This window comes from Pinus tabuliformis, chromosome 7 (genome assembly GCF_031772625.1).
Source record: "Pinus tabuliformis cultivar Carrire ecotype Pingquan chromosome 7, CPIR1, whole genome shotgun sequence".
NCBI lineage: Eukaryota > Viridiplantae > Streptophyta > Pinopsida > Pinales > Pinaceae > Pinus > Pinus tabuliformis.
This window is the reverse complement of record NC_142293.1, coordinates 1,287,392,649-1,287,419,519: the sequence shown is the minus strand read 5'-3', so window position 1 is coordinate 1,287,419,519 and position 26,871 is coordinate 1,287,392,649. Positions and strand designations below refer to the sequence as shown.

Genomic DNA, 26,871 nt, shown 5'->3' with positions numbered 1-26,871 from the left:
TCATTTGGTCAAGACTTTATGACCAAAATTTATAAAGCAAATCTCTCAAATGACTCTACCCAGAAAATTGCATTTTTGTCCAAACTTCCAGGCAACTTAGGTGATCTGATTCTAAAAGATCTTGAAGTTCAAAGCAAGACTATAGATCAGATATATTGGATAGATCTACTATTCAGGTGTCAAGAAAAGGTTAAATACTTGTGCTGGCAGAAGAAAGCACATGACATAACTCCCAGCGCTGATGTTTGTTGTGTTGTTCTTCCATGGACACCATTCAAAAAGAAACGAAAATACAAGAAATATGGTAGATTTAAACCAAAAAAGGTTGCTAATCCAAGAAGACCATTTAAGAAGCTTTGATTTTTGAGAAAGAGAAGACAACCCAGAAAAAACAATAATTGCTGTTTTATCTGCAAGCAAGAAGGTCACTTTGCAAGAAAATGTCCAAATAGTTCTTCTAGCAAGTTGAAAGCTTGTTTTGAAATTGAAGATTTTGTTGAAGATTGGTCTATAGTTGATTCTCAAGAAGAAGTTTCAGATGTATATATTCTTACTGATGCTTCTCTCTCTGAAGAAGAAGAATGTCCAGAATTTTCTCAGAAAATGAATATTTGTACAAATTGTTCAGAAGATGAATTTTCCATAGAAGATGAGCTACATTATAGTGATGAGTTTGAAGAATCTGAATCTGAAAGTAATGAAACAAATGAAACTGTTTCACTTTGTTGGTCTCCAGAAAGGGATACAGGTAAAAAACCAGTTTCAGTTATGCCAAAGCTTAATTCTTTTTGTCCATGTGAAGAGAATGTTGGTTCTTCATCATCTCTGCCAATGCCAGAATATGATACAGTTCTTGAACAGAATTTTTTGAAGAAAATGGTTAAAACAAATAATTTGATATATATACCAGTATCAGTTCAGGTTAGAAACTGTTGGGTAAATGTAGATGCATTTGTAGATACAGGTGGCCCCAATAATCTTGCCCGACCATCATTGTTTAAAGGATTGTAGAAACCTCTGCAACAGTGTTACTTGGGAGCGGGAGCAAAAACAGATGCGGGAGCGACATTTTCAAAACCTTCTGGTTTGGGAGTGAATCCCGGAGCATTTTTTATATAATATATATATTTTTTATATTTTTATATTTTGATACATATATGTCAACAAAAACATGTAGAATGATGAATTAGATATAAAAAACATAAAAAAACATAGATTGAACCATATAACAACAATCATCTAGAAGTTATAATCTTCATCAACCACGTCCACAAGTTAGTAACATAGTAACATACAACATATTGAGTCTCATGATTCATCAATCTTAAAGTTTCAAGCTTTCAAAATTCAATATATAACATTTATCATCATTGATCACCAAAGTTGTACTTGTAAGCTAAGTGTAACCATTACAACAAATAATATCTAACATGAAATGAAATGCTATAAAATGAAATGAAACAACTTTCAACTTTCATGAAGGATCATATTCATAATTCATTACTAATGAGTTATAATTGCCAACTTCAAACTTAAATTGTCATATATTGTTTAAAAAAATATCATAATAAATATGAAAGAGTCAATAGTTATAAAAACTACTAGAATCTAGAAAAGACAAGTAAATCTATTATCTATTGCTTATGCTTGGGCCTCTTGCCACCACGAGAAATGTCTAATTTTTTAGTCTTGTTGGAAAATCAGGATCTTTGTCATTAATATCACCCTCTAAGCATTAATATCCAGAGGTATCTTTGTCATTAGCTTTGTATCTGTATAGGGATCTTTGTCATTAATATCACCCTCTAAGCATTAACATAAGATAGAAAAAGCATAGCATGACAAGTCAAGATTTTGTTTGAGTGATGCGTACATTTTTAGGAGGGTCGTGATAGAAGAGTTCGACAACCAATTTCACTAACATCAAGGTACATAGAGGGATTGGTGCTCTTGATTAAATACGAGTGCCATACCCTAATACATGACAAAATTCAATGGAAACGTTGCAATCTTGAAATCCTAAAAAACTGATAAGTCTGCTGGATTTTGAATGAAATCTAAAATTCTACTTTCTCCATATGAAATCCAATGAGGTCGGAACCACTCTCAAACATCCTGAGTCATTTCATGGTAATGTTAAAAATTTAAGTAAAAGGATGAAAATGAAGATTAAGGAGAATGTCACTTTTACTTTAAGAATTTAACATTACCATGAATCGCATATCAATACTAGGGCCATAGACTTGATCATTAAGTTGCCCCACTCAAAATTTATTTGTTTCTTTGAAAAAAAATTGCATTCGGAACATCATTGCAATTTTTTTTTTGCAAAAAAGGCAAAACGCTCGCGAAAAGGTAGGGAGTGTTTTTTTTTAGGGAACGCGCTCCCGACCTACTCTCGAGTCGCTCCTGCCCAGAGTGCGGATTGGGAGCGGGGTCAGGGGGGGGGGAGATGCTCCCCCGCAACACTGCTCTACAAAATATTTTGGTCTCAGAAACAGTTGGTGGTACTGTAAATCTAACACATTATGTTGATAATATTTCTTTGAAAATTGGAGGGAGTATTGTAAAAATTTTTGCTATTCAGCGCTATGATCCCTCTGCTAGTTTGTTTCTTGGAATGCCATTTATAAATTCTGTGCTACCTGTTACAATAAGTGAGGATAAGTTGATAATTAATTTGAAGAAGAAAGCAATTTCTGTGCCCCGTTTACAGTTTGCAGATTCAGAAGCAAAAAGAGAAAATAGCCAAAGGAAAGCTGGCGCTCGAAAACGCAAAATGATTCCAGAAATTGGCAAGAAGTTCTGCAAAATTATGAAGAAAAGGAGAGCATGAAGTCAAAGCAGAAAGTAGTAATTGATCCTCAGTGGTCCCAAGAACAAAGCTCTATATATGAATGTCTGCTTAAAAGTTGCTCAGAAGATCCTCAGAAATTTTGGGAAATAGAAAGCCCGAAGCAAGAAATTGTTACAATGCATGATAATGGGGTTAAGGTAAGCTCATTCCCTGTACACCCAGTGATGAACAGGAAATTAAAAAACAGATTGCTGAGTTATTAAGTCTTAAGCTAATTGAACCCAGCACATCACATTATTCTTGTTCTGCATTTCTTGTTCGGAATCATTCAGAAATCATGAGAGGAAAGGCAAGGATGGTAATCAACTATAAATCGTTGAACGCCATTACTCAAAGTTTTCATTATCCTTTGCCACGACAGGAGACTATTATGCAGAAGATTCAGCATAGTAAAATCTTCAGTAAGTTTGATATGAAATCAGGTTATTATCAGATCCAGATAGAAGAAGCCGATAGACATAAAACTACTTTCACATGTCCAACAGGATTTTCTCAGTGGAAAGTGGTCCCTTTTGGTCTGAAAAATGCCCCTGCCTTCTTCCAACGCAGAATGGATTTCATATTCAGTAAGTATGATTTCATTGTCACTTACATTGATGATATTTTAATACATAGTCCTGATCTCGCCTCTCATCTACAACATTTAGAAATCTTTTTGAAAGAAGTTCAGAACCATGGAATTGTTTTGTCTGAAAAAAAGATGGTTCTGTTTCAAGATAATATTGATTTTTTGGGAATTCACGTGGTTAATGGTCAAATTCAAATGCAACCACATGTGCTAACAAAATTAGCAGATTTCCCAGATGAGTTGAAAGATACAAAGTCAATCCAGAGATTTCTAGGAATACTAAATTATGTTCATAAGTATATTCCTAGATTATCAGAAAAGACTGCTCCAATCCGAAGACATTTGCATTCTGGTTGGTCAGAACAGGCAACCAACGCAGTGAAGCAACTCAAAGTTGAATGTCAGAATCTTCCAAAGTTACACCCCCTAGGTAATGGTTTGTTAATTTTACAAACTGATGCTTCAGATGAATTTTGGGCTGCTGTGTTATTTGAAAAAAGAGAAGATAAAAAGCTTGAAGAATTATGTGCCTATGCATCTGGTGAATTCCTTCCTCATCAGAAAAATTATTTTACTGCTGAAAAAGAGACTCTTGCAATCTTCAATGGAATTCAGAGATTTGAACTCTATCTAGCTCCTGTCAAATTTTTAATCCGCACAGATTCCATGAATTTCAAATATTTTCTATTAGCAAAGATCTCAAGACAGATAGCAAGAGGCAGATTGCTATCCTGGCAACTTTGGTTCCAGCAGTACAAATTTGATGTAGAATGGGTGCCAGGTAATTCAAACTATCTTGCAGATGCCCTTACCATAGAAATGAATAAAGCACAGATAGTGAGCAGTTGCAGTCCTTTTGACATTCCTGGAAAAAAGGATGATTTTTCTACTTTTGTACATAGATTTAAAATTCTGGAACAACATTGTGATTTTATTACTGAAGAGATCAAAAAGATTGTTGGACTAAGGTTAAGAAGAAACCAGTGGATTCAGAAATGCCAAGCTTGGCAATCTAAAAATATTGGTACTCTTCTTGGGTTAGATGCAGAATTGGTAAAGGTATATCCATTGCCAAATATGAAGGTAAAGATTTATTTCAGAACCCTTGATGACCTTTGGTCTATTCAGTATATAGAACCCATGTTATGGAGTTTAAAAATTTTAAATTTTTATCAGTTGATTGGAAGCATAGATTTTGCTTTGGAATATTCACCAGTGCTAAAATGATGGATTTAGAAGAAATCAATATCAAAAAAGATATTGAAAGATTTTTATGGTCCCTAAGAATTCATGATCTCTTTGAAGAATTAGAAGCTTCATTTCTACAGAGGAACACTGAACATTATGCCAGTATTGACACATTTCCTCAGTATTAAATTTTTGAACCATTTGCAGATTGGGAAATGAAAAATGGTTTGTGCAAGAAAAAGAAGGTGATCAGAACATCCCAGTGCATTGAACGAACCATCCAGTATTTGAGGATATTCTCATCTCCATGGGATTATCGAAGCATAGAAATGAGAAATGCAATCTCTCCAAATCCTTTTGCTCAAGTTTCTGAATATAATTTCACAGAGGTTTCAGTTTTAGCTGAAAATACTGAAGAAATAAAAAAGGTGATGTCCTTGTTAAAAGAATTCAATAAAGCTAAGATGATAGAAAAGATTCATATCCTAACGAAGCTTGATGAATTACAGGGAGAGAACAAAGTCATAAAATTTTCTATAAATCAAAAGGCTTTGATAACAGTGAGCATTGTTACAAGTAATTGGACCACTGATGTAGTATGCTTAATAAGTTTACTACTATCAACTAGAACCTGCACAACATTTAATTTTGAATTGGGGTGGCAGAATAAAGACATCATTAGTGATAATTGCAAGATATGGGTCGAGCATACTGTTAAGACAGTGACAAACATGTTCCAAATATTCAAGTGGGAATTATTGGATGGAATCGAATTAGCTGTTCAGGCCGTGCCATCATTTTCTACAGCTCAGAATGATTCTTTTTTGGATATTGAAGTGAATCCGACAACGTATATCAACAGATGGAGAAAAAGAGAGGATCCCTACAAAATGCCATATCAGCATCATCATGCCTTTAAGGACAATATAAAGTTAGAAGTGGGACAGTCTTCAAAAGCAAAAGTATTATCTACAACAACGGCATCTCAGAAAGGTAAAGAAAAGCAAGGAACAAAAGAAAAGGACACTTTATTTTTGGATGTATACCAAGATGCTCAAGACCCCACAGAACATGATTTCGAGATTGATTATCTCAGAACACTTTAAGAATCTTACCTTGGCAGAAATGTCTCATCTGATGACCGTTATGATAGTGATCATAGTCCGAAAGGTTTTTCTTTTTGCATTATTGTACTATGAAATATTGAGTAGATACCGTTTGGATGATAGATATCCGATAGGACCCTCAATAATTTCATTTGTTTTAGATAGGTTAGAATATTTTCATCTAAGAGAATGGGCTATATAAGAGTGTTTGAGTGTCATAGATAGACACAATTGATTGTAAGCGAGTCTGAGTATGAAAGAGTGCGAGTATGAGTGAAATATATGTTTGGCTTTGCAAACTATTGTGTAATTTTCTGAATGTCATATAAATAAAGCATTGAGCTCTTTTTATTCTATCTGAGTTTTTGAGTTGATATTTGCTCTTCTTAAGAGTATTAGTAAGGCTGTGAGAGAGCATTCGTAAAGCTACGAAGAGAAGACTATGAGGAGGTCGTAATGCAGTGGATGCTGTGCAACAAGTGCCTTGAGAGGACGGATATTTTATTCAAATAGCTCTGTGACGAGTAAGAAAAGTCATTTTGCTCCTTTGCTCCTTTGCTTTAAGAATTTTGATAGAGGCCATGCCTTGACTTAGTGGGAAAGCCACACAAAGACCTTAAGGTTGGAGGGAGATCCTCTAGTGATTAAGTGGAAGGATTTCAAAACTCTCATAAAGTCACAATTGTTGAAAATTGGGGTAGCTATGTGATGAATTTTCCCATAGGAACCCAAGTACACTAAAAGAAGCCCATCTCGCGTAAAAGAGAATTCAATTAGATAAAAGAGATATTATTATTAATGTGCTTGGCACTCCTCTATTTATTATTTATTGTGACACAAATTTGGGCAAGTAACAAGTAATCATTAAGGAAAATATATTTAAATTTTATTATGAACAAATTTGAATTTATGTTTCCCTCCAAATTTCATGTCGGCTTTATGATGTTCAAGTCGGCCTGCCTTATAGGACATGACCTTTCGCATATGGAAACAACTCTATGAAGGCACTAGTATCATTCCTCCTTTATGTCAAGGAAGTCTCGCATCTTTCTGTGTCTTGCATCTTTCTGTAGCTCGCACTTTTCGTAGCTCGCTTCTTTCTGTAGCTTGCTCTTTTTGTAGCTCACATCTTTCTGTAGCTTGCATCTTTTTGTAGCTCACGCTTCTGTAGCTCGCATTTTGTGGCTCACACTTCTTTGGCTCGCATTTATGTAGCTCGCATTCTGTGGCTCACATTTTTGTAGCTCACATTTTTGTAGCTCAAGGTCTATGGTAGAGATTACCTATGTTTATTACAATAACATTTTGGACAGAGATACCTTTGGTTATGACAGTAATATAGACTGACAATGATACTTGTGTTTATGGAAATGCTGACAGTGTTAGTTTTTGCAGCATCAAATGGTGTTCTAGTCTCGAAACTTTGTGGAGAGGCTAAAACACAGGAGTTCTCTAAAACCTAGAAATCGTTTCTAGAAATTCCACCTAGAAGTGTTTCAATTAGATTATTAGCCTATTTTTAAATATTTCCTAAGTCTAAACTTAGGAAAAGGGGTTAATTAATTAGAATTAATTGAGATAAGGTGCGAATCATCTAGAAACTCACACGGATCGACAGGGAAATAATCTTAGCCATCGATTAAGATTTAATCTTGGTCGTTGGAGGTCCAACAAAAGATTATAAGAAGTTGATGGGTAGATGGAGAACACATACAATAGATCGATTTCCTTGGGGAGTTCGATTTTCCATGGAGCAGCAATAGTTGCCGGAAGAGTTCGAGCTTCAGAAGGGAAGTAGAGACAGAGAGGGGCAGGGACAGTGAGGTCAGAGGAAGACTTTACAGATTCAGTGAGTACTTTGTAGAGAGGCCAAGATTTTCTCTAGGAGGCTGTGAAAAAGCCTCAAAAGGGCAGTTTGATTTTGCTGGAGGAGAAGATGTTTTCAGTTCTAGAGGTTGGGAAGATTTCCCAAAGGGTCGGAGAAGCATTTTCCCAGTTAGCAGCAGGCAGGGCAGCTAGATTGGCAGTCGATTCAGGCAACACGTTGTTAGTTTCTGAAGCATCAGATGTGTTTTAGCCACAAAATTTGGTGGAAAGGCTAGAATACATGAGATCTCCAAAACCTAGAAATCGTTTATGGAAATTCCACCTAGAGAGGACTTAATTAGATTATTAACCAATTTTTTAATGTTTCCTAAGTCTAAGCTTAGGAAAACTGGTTAATTAATCATAATTAGTTAAATCAAGGTGAGAATTCTCTAGAAACTCACATAGATCGATCCAGAAATGATTTGAGCCATCGATTAATATTTAATCTTGGTCGTTGGAGTCCCAACAGGAAGATATAAGAAGGGATCGATGTGGTGATGGAGAACACTCCAGAATCACTTGGAGAATTCGCTTTTCCAGAGTAGCAGCAGTCAATTTCTGGAGTGTACGAGCTTCAGTTAGGCAGCAGAGATAGTGAGGGGCAGGGATAGTGATATGGAGGAAGTTTTCCAGATCCGGAGAGGCAACAACAAGTGATAGAAATGATCCACGCAGAGGTAGCGCAAACACTGCGTAGAAGCTGACGTAGAGCAGTTTGGTTGAGCTGAGTAGGAGGTCGATTCAGTTTCCAGAGGACGGGAAAGTCTTCCAGAAGGCCGGAGAGTCACTTCCAGCAACAGAGATAGGCTAGACAGCTTGCTTAGAGGCAAAATGGAGTCACAGGTGTTAGAGACAGCGCAAAGGCAACACAGAAGGGCTCACGTTGGGGTTTGGACGACCAAATTTCTGTAGAAGCCAGTGTTGGGATTGCTTGTGGAGTGAGAATTTTTCTCTCTAACTATTTCTCTTCGATACTTGCTGTTTCGATTGCGAGTTGGGCATCCATAGATTGTCCTCAGATATTCACTGCTACATAATAATAAAACCGTCACTGCTGCACCAATTTTCCCAAGTTGGGTTTTCCTGAGGACAATTATCCAAAAATAACGGTGTCATTTTTATTGTGCGCGCTAGTATTTTCTCAGATTCCAGCGCTATTATTTCCCCAGTATTTTATTTGTGAAGGTTGCAGTGTGATTTATATGATATTTTCCGTAGCAGATAAATTGTTAAAATAATTAACAATTAGAAAAATAAATTCCAGTCGCTGCAATAAGATTATAGTTTTGGAATTTTCACATGGTATCAGAGCGTGATTGATCAGCCAGGAAGCTTAGAAGAGGAGAAAGAATTTTGTTGATCAGAGGGAGTAATAGGCCGAAATTCTTGAGGCAACGCAGTGCTCAGACAGGCAAGCCAAATTGTTGGGCCAACAGTTTGATTTTCAGTTGCAGGGGTGCAGAAAATTCGATTTGCCTAGGAGAGTGATTCCAGCAGTCAGAGGGAGTAGTCGCAGGTCAAATTTTCGTTGAGCAGATTCCTGGTTGGACACAGAGGGTTTTGCTGCAGGTTGCAGAATCAAAATCCGCGTCGAGTGGAAGAGAAAAGCACACACAACAGAGGGAAAATTTTTCTCAAGGAACTTTGAGTTTCGGAAGTTTGAATTTCCAGTTGCAGATTGGCAGTAGCAGCTAGCAAGAGCCACGCATTCCAGAAGGGAGTGCGAATAGCAAAGTAGCAGCTGAGCACAGGGAAAGAGGGAGTTTTCGACTTTTTCAGAGATGGACAGTGCAGGGCTTAGAGATCGGGATAGGTTGGATAGAGCTTCCAACTATGTCATCTGGAAGGCTAGGATGTCCTTCCTTCTAGATGAATATAGCCTGAAATCCTACATTGATAATGTAGTGGTAGTTCCTCAGTATGCAGACCAGCTCAAGGAATATAGTAAGGAGATGGCGTGGGCAAAGCAATTGATCTTGGATGGAGTCTGGGACCATATAGTCTCACATATAGCGGCCAAAGAGATGTGGGATGCTTTCTCCACGTTATACCAGGGTACTTCCAAGCAGTGGAAGATGTTCCTAGAGGAGACTCTGAGATCCCTTCCTCACCAGGATTCAGGAGGTCTGAGACCAGTTTTTAGCTGTTGGGGCAGCGCCTCAACCTTCAGAGCTAGTACGATTGGCACTTAACAGTTTCTCAGAGGATTGGTAGGTCTTCGTCCAAAGTATATTAGGCAAAGACACGCTACCAGGTTGGGACAGAATGTGGGCCGATTTGCAGCAGGAGGAGTTGAGATGAGCTTTGTTGAAGAGCTCCATAAGAGGGCAACAATAGCAGCAGACAAAAGGCGGTGAAGGAGGAGGAGAATTTGGCCCTCGCATCTAAGGGTCCCAATCAGGGGCAAGGGGAGCAAAGAAAGCAGAAGGACCTATCTAAGGTCAAGTGCTTTAGGTGTGGTGAGCTCGGTCACTACAACACGCAGTGTCCTCTCAGGAAAAAGGAAAAGTTGGAGAAGCAGGACCAACAAACAACGTCAGCTGAGATCAACAAGTTGTCCTCCAGGTTGGAGGAAGACTCTGTGATGATGGTAGCCATACCTCCAGGAGTGAGGTGGGGTGACTTGGAGTTGTAGCCCCAGAGAGCTACAGAGATTGGGCAGGGTCCTTGAGGAGTCCACCTCATGGATCATTACCTTGCTACAGGGGGCCCACAATATTCAATAGCAGGATGGATCAGTGGCAGTTGGTGCATTCAGAATTCCATAGCGATAATTGCAGACTAGTTGCAGTCAGATGTTGGAGAGCGCAGTGTAGAGTTGGCAACAGTGCAGAGTCAACAACAACACAGATTCTTCAGAGACAGTGTATAGGCTAGTAGCAGTCAGGACCCGGGAGACAGATGCATCATACTGAACACAATTGATTCAGTATTTTGGATGCTTTTCAATTGTAGTAGTTGCAGTAGCAACAACAACAACAGATGAGAGGGAGTTGCAATGCAGATGCAGAGTTGGCAGTAGTATGGCAGTGTCAACAGCGACACAGATGCAACATCAAAGTTGCGTAGTGTTTGGTGGGCAATATGGTCTGTTGGAGAAAATGTAACTAGGTTCGATCTTCATATATGTCATTTTGATATTTGGACTTATTCAAGAAAAGAGAATCTATTTTGATATTATTTGTAAATGAATTTCTTGCTCATTGAAAATAGGACAAGCACATTTTGAAGTGCTTTTAGAGAGTCAAAGTCAAAATGTAATTATGATGAGACCCTTTGAGGGCATGTTACATCATGTATGACATCATTCAAGGTCATGGGAACACCTCCAAGCATGGTCAAATCCTCTACAAGCATTAGGAAGTCTACAAGCAGCAAAATAATGATTAAAAGTGAATTAAAGAGAAATCTGTCAAGTCAGCCTAAATGACAGTGATGTCGGCTTGAATAGGAGGGACAAACCTCTATTTATAGAGGCTTTCTACTCCTCAAAAGGATAAGCATCTCACTCTGAAATTTGCACAGAAGAGGAAGGCTAAAAGAACGAAGACAAGGCAAGGAAAGAGGGTAACGAGGACAATAAGGAAAGGAGGCATAACAACGAAGTGAAGGAAGGCATTTATGAAGTAGACACAACCACACGTGCGAAGGAAGAAGGCCAATCTGCAGCCCTAAACGCAGCTTCACTTCAGGTCAAGTATAATCACTGGTTGGGGTGGAATTTAAGGTCTACAAGGCCTCCCTCTAGAGCGAAGGAGATACCCTCACAAACGAAGGAAGCCGAGGAAGAAGAGGATTGTTTCTAGGGCTAGAAATAGTCACATGTGCAAGGTGCAACAGGGGTATGACAACAAGCTAAATAGTGTTTTGTTTGGGTAAGAGATCAAGCCTCCAAAGGCTCACAAGCCTAGTGAAGGAGCCCATCTCTCTAAGGTGAAAAAGACTATTGGAAGACGAAGTGCTAGAAGAAGTGCCAGAAGATGTGCCGGAAGTGACAGTGCAGAAAGAGGAAGGATTTGACTTATGCTTGGAGGATATCCTAGTCAAAGGTCTAGGGTTTGGCAATGGTTCAAATAAGAAGCTTCAACAAGAGAAATCTTACAAAGGGTTTTCCTCTCAAGAGTGGAGAGGGTGTCCCTGGAAGAGAGCCAAAATTTTGTGTTCTTGTTATTTTGTTTTGGTTGCAGTTTGATGAAGCACACACATTAATAAGAAGAAGAAGATAAATTGTAAAAATACGTCACAAATTGCTATCAAGCAGCGGAGAATCACTTTACACTACTTTTCCCTAGATTCTCCAACATTGTTTTACAACACACCATTCATCAAGGAGGGCTACAAAGCTAGAAGAAGAGCCTTATATAAAGGCACCTACAAAGAAGAGCAAATCTACATCAAGCTACAAGTCTTCAAGCAAACCTCAACACCAAGCAAGTCCACTTGAAGAAGGCAACTTGAAGGACATCGAGATCCAGGGAAGAAAAGCCATCAAGCTTTCAAGGAGGAAGCAAATCCATCACATCTCAAAATCTATCAAGTAAGTACATGTCCCCTTCTGAATATACATCAATGTCTTTTTGCAAGGAAAGCAATAAATTGGTAGGCACCAATAACTTTCTTGCATGGAAGAAGAGGACTGATCTACTACTCAAGGAGAATGAACTCCTAGAATATGTCAAAGGGAACATCACTATCCTTGCTAAGGAACAAACTCAAGCCTTAGCCAAGTACAATAGGGATGAGACAAGAGTTCAAAGGATTATGATAGAATCAATCAAAGACTCTCTCATTCCCTATGTCTCCAAGTTTGAGACATCAAAATAAATTTATGATAAGCTAGTAGAGTTATTCTCGGTATCCACAACCGGACAAGTAATATCTCTGAGGAATGAATTATACAAGATGAAGATAACAAAGGAAGGAATGGCTCCCTACTTCATGAAAATCTCTGAAATGAGAGATCAACTTCAAGAGCTTGGGGGAGTCATGTCTGACAAAGAGATGGCAACTGATGTACTCAATGCTCTACCTGAGGAGTGGGGAAACTTCACATCTAGCATATATGCCAAGAAGGAAGCAACCACTCTCAGTGAAATGTGGTCTCTATGCAGAATAGAGGAAACCATACTTAAGGCAAAAGAAGATGTGGGATCATAGGAGCAAGCATTTGCTACCATGGCCAAAAGAAAGGGTAAATTTGGCAAGTTTGGTCCACGGAAAACAAACAACCAAGACATGTCCAAGATCCAATGTTTTGGATGCCAAGAATATGGACACTACAAAAGGAATTGTCCTAAGTTTAAGAAGGACAACAATAACAAAAGGAAGAGGGAAGAAGCTCACATAACTCAAGAGATGAAAGAAGAAGGAAAGAAACAAAAGAAGGAAGATCCTCTGGATCTTTACTATGACTAGGTCAAACTCTTCAGTTCTAGACTTCTTTCAAAGTTTTGAGTAGAATAGGAGCATGTAGGAATAAATTGAATTGCATGGCTAGAATCACCCTTTAGAATCTAGCAACATGATGTACATAGAGTTCTAGACACTCATGTAGATGTAGCATTTATGAGAAGAACAAAAATGCATAAGTAGAAATATCTTCTAGAATATAGGAGCATGGAAAATATAGCTCAAGATATTCATGTAGAAGGAGCATACCTAGTATAGGACCTCAGACATGATGAAAGAAAAACTTGATCATAATAAGAATCTTAGAAGACCTAAATCATCAAAGGAAGGAAACATTTGCAAAGCGAGGATCTTTAAGATCCTATGATGGAATCTTCAAGAGAAGGTTCGTGAACTAAGGCAAATGTCTCATTGGGAATCCCATTCATGGGATTCAAGCAAAGGGATGATATGCAGGAAGGCTAAGATGAAGCAAGAAGGGCCACACCAAAGGATGATCAAGGAGGATCAAGATGAGGTATGTATGCATCAAAGTTTAAGTCGTGTTTTCAGTTGTATATTATTAAGTCATGGGTATAGTTCTATAACATGATCAAGCATGAAAGAATCTCTTTCACCAAGAACATGCTCGAAGGCATGTACCACAATGCGATGAAGGTCAACAAAAGAATATGCTTACATAAGGAGCATCAAAATTGTTGACTAAGAAGCAAGAAGAAATGCTGACAAGTCCAGAAAGTATTAGATGGTTGACCTATCTATCTGAAAAGAAGCAAATGAAGAAAGAGATCAAGCATGTGAAGAACACCATGATCACCAAGAATCACTATCTGATAAAATGTCTTGAAAGATATCTCCCGAAAGAAGGTAGGACAACTCTGATAAAGGAAGAAAGGACCCTTGACACCTATGAAGGCTTTGGAAATGTAAAAGGTGCAGATAACTGATTCTACTCTATGAAGATGTTGTGATGAAGACGCCATCCAACAAAAGGAAAAACAATGTTGAAGCAATATCAGGATGAAGTCATGATGGGCAACTAGGTCAAAGCATATAACCTAGCAAGTACGATGGAGCATCCATAAGGAGAGCATTCCGAAGCATGGACAAGATGACAAAAGAGTAGCTAAGATGACAAAAGAGTAGCTAAGATGATAAGAAGAACCTGATAGTCACTTTCCACGAAGCAATGACATGACAAACCTAGAAGGAAAGTGATCAATGGATGGTGCCTTACCTAGAAGAAGCTCGATCGAAGACTTCATGACATCAAGAAAGGAAGAAGATCAAGCAAGCTGAAGGACCCATGAAGAAGAAGTTGTTGATGAAGGAAAGAGTCCCCAATTAAGAGGGAGCTTTGACAAGTGCCTGATCAAGAGGGAGTTTTTGGATCACACCTGATTACAAAGGAGTGACAATTTTGATTTCCATTTCATGGGTCATGCACTAGACCAGGGCTAAGCTGTAAGTCTAGATGAAGGCCATGAATGGAAATGGAGACACAACATTCTTGTCTTCTCTTGGGAAGAAAGAATGGGAGGATTAGGTAATCATTTGGCATCCGATACTCTTTGAGGATGTGTAGGGCATCCAAGACAAGAGTAGGCAAGAGGACTGATATTCTTTGAGGGTTGGGAACCCAAGATAAGAATAGTCCTAGAAGGTCATACTCGGAGAACACTCGGGTGGGTATGTACCTTGAGAGACAATGATGAAGGTGTCTATAAATCACTGGTCTCGCCAGCATTGTAGCTCATGGTCTCGTAAAGAAATGGCGCTGTTAGTCAAGGCCTTGCACTATGACAACGTTGATGAATATGATGCTATAAAAGATGGATTGCTAATCTGGTTTCTCTTATGTGAATTCTTCAAGATTGAAATTGTTAAACACCTTGTAATATTCTTGAATACCTCCCTAGTTAAGAGGGAGTGTTGGAGAAAATGTAACTAGGTTCGGTCTTCATGTATGTAATTTTGATATTTGTACTTATTCAAGAAAAGAGAATTTATTTTGATATTATTTGTCAATGAATTTCTTGCTCATTGAAAATAGGACAAGCACATTTTGAAGTCCTTCTAGATAGTCAAAGTCAAAATGTAATTATGATGAGACCCTTTGAGGGCATGTTACATCATGTATGACATCATACAAGGTCATGGGAACACCTCCAAGCATGGTCAAATCCTCTACAAGCATTAACGAAGTCTACAAGCAACAAAATAATGATTAAAAGTGAATTAAAGAGCAATTTGTCAAGTCGGCCTAAATGACAGTGATGTCGGCTTGAATAGGAGGGACAAACCTCTATTTATAGAGGCTGTCCACTCCTCAAAAGGATAAGCATCTCACTCTGAAATCCGCATAGAAGAGGAAGGCTAAAAGAACGAAGACAAGGCAAGGAAAAAGGGTAATGAGGACAACAAGGAAAGAAGGCAGAACAACGAAGTGAAGGAAGGCATTTCCGAAGTAGACACAACCACACATGTGAAGGAAGAAGGCCACTCTGCAGCCCTAAACACAGCTTCACTTCAGGTCAAGTATAATCATTGGTTGGGGTGGAATTTAAGGTCTTTAAGGCCTCCCTCTAGAGCGAAGGAGATACCCTCACAAACGAAGGAAGCCGAGGAAGAAGAGGACTGTTTCTAGGTCTAGAAACAATCACGTGTGAGGTGCAACAGGGGTATGATAGCAAGCTAAACAATGTTTTATTTGGGGAAGAGATCAAGCCTCCAAAGGCTCACAAGCATAGTGAAGGAGCCCATCTCTCTAAGGTGAAAAAAACTTTATTGGAAGACGAAGTGCTAGAAGACAAAGTGCCGAAAGATGTGCCGGAAGTGACAATGCAGAAAGAGGAAGGATTTGACTTATGCTTGGGGGATATCCTAGTCAAAGGTCTAGGGTTTGGCAGTTGTTCAAATAAGAAGCTTCAATAAGAAAAATCTTACAAAGGGTTTTCCTCTCAAGAGTGGAGAGGGTTTGTCGCTGGCAGAGAGCCAAAATTTTGTGTTCTTGTTATTTTGTGTTGTTAGCAGTTTGATGAAGCACACACATTAATAAGAAGAAGAAGATAAATTGTAAAAATACATCACAAATTGCTATCAAGCAGTGGAGAATCACTTTACACTACTTTGCCCTAGATTCTCCAACATGGCCAGACATCAGCAGCGTGACAGGAGGTGATACAGAGACAAGGTGTTGTGGCAGGATGTGCAACACTAGAGAGAACACAGTCCTTACTAAGAGGGAGTGTTAGTTTCTGTAGCATCGGATGTGTTCTAGCCACAAAATTTGGTGGAGAGGCTAGAATACATGAGATCTCCAAAACCCAGAAATCGTTTATGGAAATTCCACCTAGAGATGACTTAATTAGATTATTAACCAATTTTTTAATGTTTCCTAAGTTTAAACTTAAGAATACTGGTTAATTAATTAGAATTAATTAAGTTAAGGGGAGAATTCTCTAGAAACTCATACAGATTGATCCATAAATGATCTGAGCCATCGATTAAGATTTAATCTTGGTCGTTGGAGTCCCAACAGGAAGATATAAGAAGGGATCGATGTGGTGATGGAGAACACACCAGAATCACTTGGAGAATTCAATTTTCCAGAGTAGCAGCAGTCAGTTGCCGGAGAGTTCGAGCTTTAGTGAGGCAGCAAAGATAGTGAGGGGTAGGAACAATGATCTGAAGGAAGTTTTCCAGATCCAGAGAGGCAGCAAGTGATAGAAGTGATCCACGCAGAATCAGCGCAGAGCAGTTTGATTTAGCTGAGGAGGAGGTTGATTCAGTTTCCAGAGGCTGAGAAAGTCTTCCAGAAGGCCGGAGAGTCACTTCTAGCAGCAAAGACAGGCTAGACGACTTGCTGAGAGGAAGAATTGAGCCACATGTGTGAGAGGCAGTGAAGAGGCATCGCAAAACGACTCATGTTGGGGTTTGGACGATAGATTTTTGTAGAAGCCAGTGCCGGGATTGCTTGTGGAGTGATAGAATTTTTCTCTCTAATTATTACGCTGAGACTTCAATGGCTGCTATTTCAACAAAGCTCTGATACCATGTTGAATTTTCTACAAGATGCATAGTAGAAACCAATCTCATGATCTGATAATTATTACCTACTTATTTTCAAACAATTTATCTCATGCCACTGAACAATTATACACATAAAATCTCAATAGTAAATGCAACGGAAATAGTAAAGATCATAAAGAGAACCATGTACAATAAAGAGTATTTTTACCTTAGGAAACCCAAATCTGGGAGAAAAACCAACTTTTCTTACGAGAAATCATTCTTCAGCAAGTTTACAAATCAATATTTTGTCTAGAAATCTGTGCCAATAGCCAAGTCAAAATACTAAACAAATTTGGTCATACTCCAGCTAGTCAAGGTTGGTCAAACTATCCATAATAGTCAGAAGTCAATGCTGGTCAAACTGCCCAAAATCTGTGGTCAAACCAGCCTGGTCAAACTCGGGCTTGCAGTTAGCTCTGCGGTCAATTCAGCCTTGTGGCTCTTGCACTCAACTGTGGTTGATTGCAGTCAAATTCAACCTCCTGCAGCTTGGTCAACTGCGGTCAACCTTGGACCAAAACAGACTTCCTGTGGCTCAGTCAAATGTGGTCAAACTATCCTCTTGCAATTTGGTCAAACTCCAGTCAACTTGGCCTCTTTTTGTTACACGTGTGACTGCTCTAGGAGAGAGATGTGATGAATGAATTGAGCAAAATAAAATGTCACAATCATGTATATACACTGATCGAATGAGTATGAATTTGCTCAAGGGACAACTTTTCATGGTGGGGCCGACTTGTGTTTTTCAGCCTACATGATGCTCGAAAATAAATAAATAAAAAATATATATATTTTTAATTTCTCTTTAGCTGACTTGGAGATTTCTTTTAGCAAGGTGGGAATACCTCCCATTGCTATACAAAAAAATAACATCCAATTGGATAAAGTCCAAATTGCCACTTATCATCTTTCTATTTCATGGAATCTTATTCAAACATGCATTTAAGGGTTTGACTGTGTCAACAATGCCACATGGGTTTTCCTTACGCAAATATTTCCTCCAAATAATGCCTCAAGTAAAGTACCCTCCTCAAAGGCAAAATACACTTCTAGAAAAGGCCTCCAAAAAAGTGTCTTTATCCCCAACCACCTTAAAAGGTGAAATATGGCTCCAAATGTGTGAAAATGGATTAAATGATGTTCCATTACCTTAAAAAATTCTCCCCAAAGGGAAAAAATGATGTTCCCTTACCCTCAAAAGTTCTCCTCAAAGGGATAACATGCCTCCAAATATGTGAAACATACCTCAAATATTGTGAAATGGCCCATACCGTGACTTTGAACATCCTTTAAATGCCTTTTTAGGAAAAATGTCCCTCTTAAAGGGGTTATATTAATGATCAAGCAACCCAGACTTGTCGCAAGCAATGCAATGTAGTCAAGGTGGTCTTAGTTCGATCATTAAGCGAGTGTGGTGATATTATCCCCACAAAGGTTCAAACCTTTCTAAGACATACTTAACACATACAAGTGAATCACTTCAAGCAATTGGGGCTAGGTGGAAGTCCTTGGTGAATTTGGCAAAGTAGATACTCCCCAACCATGAGTACTTAGTCAGTAAAAGGGATCTTTCTAAAGTGTTCTGAGACAATAATATTCCATTGTAAATTCTCCTAGATTGGGGAGGGGTTCAACTACCACACTAGGATATTGGGAAGCATCTTCCTAAAAAAATTAACGGTTCGGCTTTAGAGGTTGTTTGACAAGATCAGTTAACAAATGAAGAGCCGATGAAAATCTACTACGAAAACCAGAGTAGAGTGGCACTTGCATGGAATTCCAATTATCAGGCCAAGTTAAAGCATATCAGCGTATAATACAACCGTATCAAATTTTGGGGTAGTTGGGCTACATTTGGTTGAGGATTATGACATAGGGAAAATGGTTGCAATGTCTTGATGAAGGGTATGACAATTGGCAAGTTACATTGGTGTCGATGTGAGATGGGAGTGCAAAAGTGGTCAAGGCATAAGTTTATTTATTGTGTGGGTGATCTGTTTGAGAAGTGTAAAACGAGTGGAAGCCATTTTTGGTGCCAGCCAACTTTTAAGTTTACTGATGAAACTTGTGTTGGTGGTCTGTTTGAGAGGATCCATCACATTTTCATCCTGATGATGAACCTCATAGGCAGGTTCGAAACGTCAATAATCCAAATTCTCATGGGATGGATTTGGAAACAAATTTCCAACAGGTGTAAGCAGGTGGGAGTCGTTTTCGTTGCAAGCGAAAATTTTGTTTTCACAAGGTAAACTAACTCCAACTCTACATTAGTGACATTATAACACTGTCCACTTTAATGTGGGGGTTATCAGACTGGCCCAACTCATACATATGATCCTGAATCTATGGTTTTCGGGTTTGAGAACTAGTCTATTACCATGGCAATGCCTCAGCGCAACCAGTAGACCACAACCAATGAACTGTTTATGCTAGTGCCTTCATTATTGAAAATTTTGGTATTTCCCGAGTGGGAAATTGTTGAAGCTGATGACTTGCAATAGTGGAAAATCCCTAAGTTCTAGGGCCAACAACATGGAAAATTTTAGGGGCGAATGTTTGCCCTTTGGCGAAATTAAGGGGTTTTAAATTTTTAGTGGGCGAATATTTTGTATCATAGTACTTTTTTACAAATCGCCTCAAATAGCCCACCTTATTTTAAGGGAGAGGGTAAGAAAGGTAAATTTAGCCCTTGAAATTAGGAGTTACAACCTTCCATTCGCCCTAATTTTCAAGAATAGGTTTTATTTAAGTGAATCCTATGGGCCAAATACCATATTTATAAAAGAGGTATGGTAAATTAATAAAAATATAAATAAATAAGAGGTATGGTAAATAAATGAAACATTTTTATATTTAGTCCATAAGTCACCTTATATACATGCAAGGGTGTAAACAAATAAAAATATAAATAAAGTGGAGGTATGGTAAATAAATAAAACTTCTTTTTATACTTTTTTTCCGAAGAAAAGAACTCGTAATTTCCATTAATTTCAGAAAATTACATGTTGTAGATGCTGATATGCATATGCTGTAGTGTGGGTATACCACTTACAATACCAATACTTCAGGGAAGTATGCAGATAAAGCCCTCAGACAGGGCATCCAGAAACAGGGTATGTAAACCCCAACAGAGTATACGCCTACCCTTTACAAGCTGAAAAAAAACAGTAAATGAAACGATAGCTCCTGAGGAATGTACAGAAATATTTCAAAATGGCTGCCAAAATAACAGAGGGGAGAGGCACGAAATGGTAGAGGTAGCCACACCTCCCCCATCCCCTCAACTCTCCACCAAAAACCTCAGAAGCCAGTGGAAGAAAACCTCCATATATCCAGAGAAGCTAGAAAAGAAACTAACCAGCAACAACCATAGAAAAGCGGCACGAATCGATGCAGAGACAGACTCCACACCTCAGATCCCTCAACACTCTCCATAGCTGCATTGGTTACTAGCAAAGGACCAAAAAAGAACCCAGCATCAGCAAGGGAGCCCAACAGGTCCCGAAACGAGCTGAGGCGGGTCGGTTCCGGGGGCAGAGGCGGCTAGGGCAGCCACCTCGCCCCCATGAAGAAAGTCAGGAAGCCTAAACCCCTTGACCCCGCTCTGCGGCGCAGCACAAAGATCAAAGGCCAAAACCCCTTGCTTAAACCGCCAAGTCGAAGGGTCGGACGGTGTACAGAGAAACGCCGAGGAACCAGAGGAAAAACGCCGCCGCCGCGAAGCTCAAAGCACTATGTAAAACTCCGGACCACAGCCGATGATGTGCAGATGGAAGGCTGCCTACCCGGATACACCAGTCGAGGCCGATAAGATGGGTCCGAGTCTCGCTGAGGAAAGATGAAGAAGGGCACTGCGCGAGGGTCGCAGAACCACCAGATGCAGCGAGCCCCGGAACTGGAAGAAACTGGCTGCACGATACACCAGACGAAGGCAGCCGGAAGGGCGACCAGTACCCCCACCAGCGGTAGCCCTGCCGCCGCAGGCTCAGGCTGCAACCAGAGCCGAGTATACCCTAGGTTTTCCGCCGCTCACCGTTTACCTCTCTTCTCTATCTTCCTTTCAGCCAACACACAATCTTCAAAAGGTAGTGGGCTTGGCCCGGTTTAGACTAACTACTCGCACGACGAGCTACGACCTTGCTCGGGATTGAACACAAGACCGGTCCGTCATGACGAGGCCGACTTTACCACTACGCCGCCTCCACGACCTTTCTTTTTATACTTACTCAAAAGGTATGGTAAATAAATAAAAATATAAATAAACTAGACGTATGGTAAATAAATAAAACTCTTTTTATATTTAGTCCATAACTCTCTTTCTATTTATGAAGGCTCAAAAAAGAGGTTTTATTTAAGTCAATCCTATGGGCCAAATAACATATTTGTAAAGGAGGTATGGTAAATTAATAAAAATATAAATAAACGAGAGGTATGGTAAACAAATAAAACATTTTTTTATATTTACTCCGTAAGTCACCTTATATTTACAAACACTCAAAAAATGCGTTATATTTAGGTGAAACCTATGTGCAAAATACCATGGGCTAGATTATTATTAATACCATGCAAAAAAACGTTATTAACCTTAATATTAGTATTAATAAAAATAAAAATGGCACATGGTATTGACCCATGGTATTCACGTGGAATGTAGCCTATTTAAATGGGGGAATTAAACCAGCATAGATCCATCTTTACTCTGGATCTACTAAGCCCAGAGAGGTATCAAATATCTTGATATGCAAACTAGTATAGAGTGAAAAAATAGTATCAAATATCTTGATATGCAAACTAGCATAGAATGAAAAAATATTTGATCCCTCTCGGGGCTTGGTGGATCAAGAGTAAAAATGGATGTTGTAATTTAATGTATGTTAAACATTTGAACTTGGTTAAAAAATAAAATAAAATAAAAATCAATTATTAATTTTATAATTTTTATAAATTACTAATAGTAATTTTTAAGCTCCAAGTTTATGATAACCCATGGTATTGACCCATGGTAATACCAGAGTATTCATGTGAGCATAGACTATTTAAAGGGGAAATTCTATCATCTTAGATCCATCTTAATTCTGGGTCTACCAAGTGCTCAGAGGGATAAATAGATTTCATCCCCCTAAGAGTGGTAGATGTGGAGTTAAGATAGATCTAGATTGGTTTTTATGATAATGAAGATATTAAATAGACTTAGGAAATTATATTGTAAAAACATCTTAAGGTGAATGGTTAAAGCTACATTTAGTCACTTAACAAAATTTAGTAAAAAATACCAATATCTCCATTAATATTGGTTTTTAACTTTTTTTGATTTAACAAAAAAAATTCAAAACAATGAAACCTTATCTCTTTCCACATCACCCTCGCAGAAGATTTCTCACCATTTTTCAAACATTCTCAATATGATATCTTCATGAAAAAGTTTAGGTACTAATGTTGGATTAGTTGTTTGAAAAATCTTTTGTGCTATTCTTAGTTTGTCCTAATGATCTGTAGGGGTTGGAGCCACTGCACCATATTTTCCTAAAAGGTGGAGGTTGTTCACCAAAAAGGAAATTAATCCACATGTTACAACGCTGTTAAAAAATGCGAGACCTATGAGGGTAGTGAATTATGCTAATAAGCAATTTAGATTGGGAGAGACGTAATTAAATTTTATTATTTAATTGAAGATTTCCAATTAAAATAATAATAAATCTACATTTATATATTCATATATTGATTGGAAGGATTTTCACAATGGTCACTTCTTTCAATTAGATCCCCTTCAAGCCCTTGGGATACCTAATACTTTCTTATATAATATAGTTGGGGCTTGCTACTTGTTGGCGTGTTGGGTTAAACAAACTTGATGTGTTTTTTTTTTATTATCTCGCAGTTGGAGTCTACTGAGTAAGAAATAAATTTGATAACTTGAAAAAAGTGGTAGCTTGACAAAAGTTGTAGAGAAAAGATTAATCTCTCCTACCTTGACAGAACTCGTTGTCAATATCAACACCTACAAGAACTTTTTTGTGGAATATTATCAAAACTAATAGAAGGATATGAAAGAGTGTATTGTAAGAACCTTGACAAACACGGCCACTGAAAAACATTGTTTGTAGGAAGAGAAAATTATGTTTCTTTTTCCGAACATGTATGTTAGTATATTACAGTTTAATGAATATGTTTTCTTATTATCATATATGGTTTCATACTTTAACAAAACATTCGCCAAGATTTCACAATGTTTTATTATTCAGTGAGAGATTTGTCAAAATTTTACAAGTACAAGATAATATAATCGCCAAAAAAATTATATATACATATTATATTATTGATAAAATCGCCTCCCATTTTTCCTATGTATCATGGGGATTAGCCCATTTATTATACATATAAATTTAGGGTGGTTCTTAAACTTTTCCCTGGTCGACAAGGAAAGCCCGCTATTAGTCTCGATTCTCAGCATTAATGCCGATGTGTATTGATGTTATCATCGACTTGCATCAGAGATGTCGAGAGGAATGCGAGTCAACAAGATGGTTGATGGTCAACCGTTGAAGTAGGGGGTAGACACGATGACACAGCTCTATTAGTCGGTCAATTTGTTGTGAAATTAGTAATATGCTGCCATCAGTTGGCTATTCGTTTATAACGAGCAAACCTACTATGTAATGAGTGCAATAAACCAGAGACTATAAATAAGCAGATGGCGGAAGAATCTTAGTATGATAGGATGATGACTGTATTGGGTTGTGTATCTACTGTTGATTGTAGGGAATACGCATTGATGCAATCCTTTGTGCTGATAATATCAAGAAGATCAAAGTGTATACTCCACTAGAAATCTCTCACGACATCTCATTGATTAAATGTCGTGCCTATGCTCAACAACATAGGTTAGGTGCTTTTATATGTTTGTGATGATAATTGTGCCATGCACACGTATGTTTTTGGTATCTTAGAACATTGTTGACTATCCTTGGAGGATTGTGAAGATCTTTTAGGTCTTGGAATATCGCAAGGCATGATTTAATAGTTTATAAAGATTTGCATTTGCCAGTTTTGTTAATTTCTGCATAAGATGTGCTTTAGTCATGCCCAAACTGGTTTATATGAAATTTTAACAGAATATTTTATTACTGTGTTTTGTAGGATGGATTGGCTTTTTCTGGCTTGTATGGCAAGGTATTAAGAAAAGCTTGGATGTCACTAGGAGCTCATTCCTGATTACTGCTTCTGCTCTTTCTTCTATATCTACAAATGGACCTATTTCAAAAATTAACTTAAAAAGGAACAACTAGAAAGTATAACGTACATTATTACAATTCCAGTATTTCATATGTACATGGCAAGAAACATTGTTAAGAGTTTTATTATTATTATTATATATAGGATTTGTTATGGTTCATGATCTTGAGCTTTATGAAGCACAACATATCGTACCCTATGATAGGGTGGCATTGTTTCTGTAAATGTCTTTAAACAGACCTTATTGTGCCACTAAAACTTGTGAATAAAGCTTTCGTTTCTCTTTTGTAAATGCACAAGCATTATCTAATTCATAATTAGCCAGATTTTGTTGAGTAGCAAACTTATATTGCACGATAAAGACAGTTTGTAGTACCCGTTATAGCAACTCTATTTTCATTTGGATATAGTAGTACAAGCAATACATTATTTTGTTCCCTTGTGTTGTTTTACAACTCTACACACGCTTTTACAGCTAAATAGTGTAGAGTAATTATGCATGCAAAATTATTTTGTTAGGCAGTAATGTGTTCGCTTGAATTACCTATAGGAGCTTTTATAAGTTAGAATGTGGATGATATCGAAGCTTGCTTCAAGTTATGTTGTTAATAATAAAACTATTACGAACTTTATGTGGAGAAAAAGGGAAGAAACATTTTACATTATCATATGTAAGTTGCAGATTATACATACTGATACATATTACATGATTTTTTTCCACTCAGAGTTGTGAAGTGGATGTCTTATTTGTAACAGTAACACAACTTAAATAGAAAAATTTGAGGTTGATAAAAATGAAAAATTAAATCGCGTAGCACTAATTTATCTAAATTTGAAATAATAAAACTGAGTTGGCAAAACTGGAAAATTAAAATAAAAAATGGTTATATGAAGGAATAAAATAAATCATGCTAGATCTATATTATTATTATTATAATATTTTTTTGTCAAATTTTTATTATTATTAATTTATTATGTGTTTATAGGTTTGTGCTATGGTTGCTTTTTATCGCTCGAACGCTCGAACTTATTCAAGATATATAGTTCTATACTTTCTATAAGAAAGGCAATGATGATGTATTTTTGCTATTACTCCTGGATATTTACTATGAGGTCATGTTGATAATGATTCACAGGATATATAGTTATATACTATCTATAAGAAAGACAATGATGATGTATTTTTGCTATTATTCTTGGATATTTAATATGAGGTCATGTTGATAATGATTCACAGGACATGCAAAATGATGATGTATTTTTGCTATTATTCTTGGATATTTACTATGAGGTCATGTTGATAATGATTCACAGGACATGCAAAATAGTGAAATAATTATTGAAAACATATCTGGACTACTAAAACGGTCTATATATTTGTTATAATTTTATTGATGCTTGTAGAATCATAATATCAACTTATAGTTAGTTATGAGGGTTACTTTCTATGGTAGTTCATGTTTCTTTAATATCCATGAAAGTGTGGTTGACATTGTATCTTGATTGCTATATGATAATAATAATTATTGCATGCTCATGTTTTTTTAATATTCATGGAAGTGTGATTGACATTGTGTCGTGGTTGCTATATGATAGTAATAATTATTGTGTGCTGATTCAGAGCTATGAACATGGTATACATAAGTATGGTTGACATTGTGCCTTGGTTTCTATATGATAATAATAATTATTGCATGTTGATTCAGAGCTATGAACATGGTAACTTAGTTTAAATTGATGGGTATCTATGAACATGGTATATGAAAGTATGGTTGACTTTGTCTTGGTTGCTATATGATAATAATAATTATTGCATGTTGATTCAGAGCTATGAACATGGTAGCTTAGTTTAAATTGATGGGTATCTATGAACATGGTATATGAAAGTATGGTTGACTTTGTGTCTTGGTTGCTATATGATAATAATAATTATTGCATGTTGATTCAGAGCTATGAATATGGTAGCTTAGTTCTTTAAATTAATGGGGTATCTATGAAGGTAGTGACCTTCGTACTAATATATTTGTTGATTGATTGTAGTGTTGATATGCTTGTTTGCATGATATTTTATTTCTTTTTTTTGTATGGTTTGTGTCATAATGTCAATTGGATAGGCTATATGTGACATCTTGGAATTGTTTACATAATTATAAAACTTATCTCACTTTTTTTTATAAAGCTTGATATATGGAAACATAAATATTTTAACATGTCATGATCTTTATATTAATGAAGGCATCCACCAAAAAATTGACCCTCTTATTAACAAAATAGTTGGTTGCAAACTATTTTAGCTCTACCCTCCATTATTTATATTAGCTTTCACTATTTTTTCAACTCTATTTTATAATAATAATTTTACTAACAAAATATTATTTATATACGAAAAATGAATCCGAATTAGTCAATTGTTGAAAAAACAAAATGGAAAACTAAATCCAAAAAGTATAATATGATTCATGTGCATTGTCTCCCATAAGGCAGATGTATGCTTTTATAATCTAGGGCTTTTAGAGTAAGAATGTTAATGTTCGATGCCATCTTTTATTTGTAATTCTGACAATTAT

At 37.3% G+C, this 26,871-nt stretch overlaps 1 protein-coding gene across 1 annotated transcript in view; it reads left to right on the top strand.

The window, feature by feature from the left end:
- Window positions 1–24,596, top strand: part of LOC149252207 (uncharacterized) — a 104,613-nt gene extending 80,017 nt beyond the window's left edge. The window contains exon 3 of the mRNA XM_089459657.1: window positions 24,209–24,596. Coding sequence (XP_089315783.1) covers window positions 24,209–24,357 — 149 coding nt within the window. The 3' untranslated portion in view covers window positions 24,358–24,596. The remainder of the gene's footprint in view (window positions 1–24,208) is intronic.
- The last annotated feature ends 2,275 nt before the right edge of the window (window positions 24,597–26,871 follow it).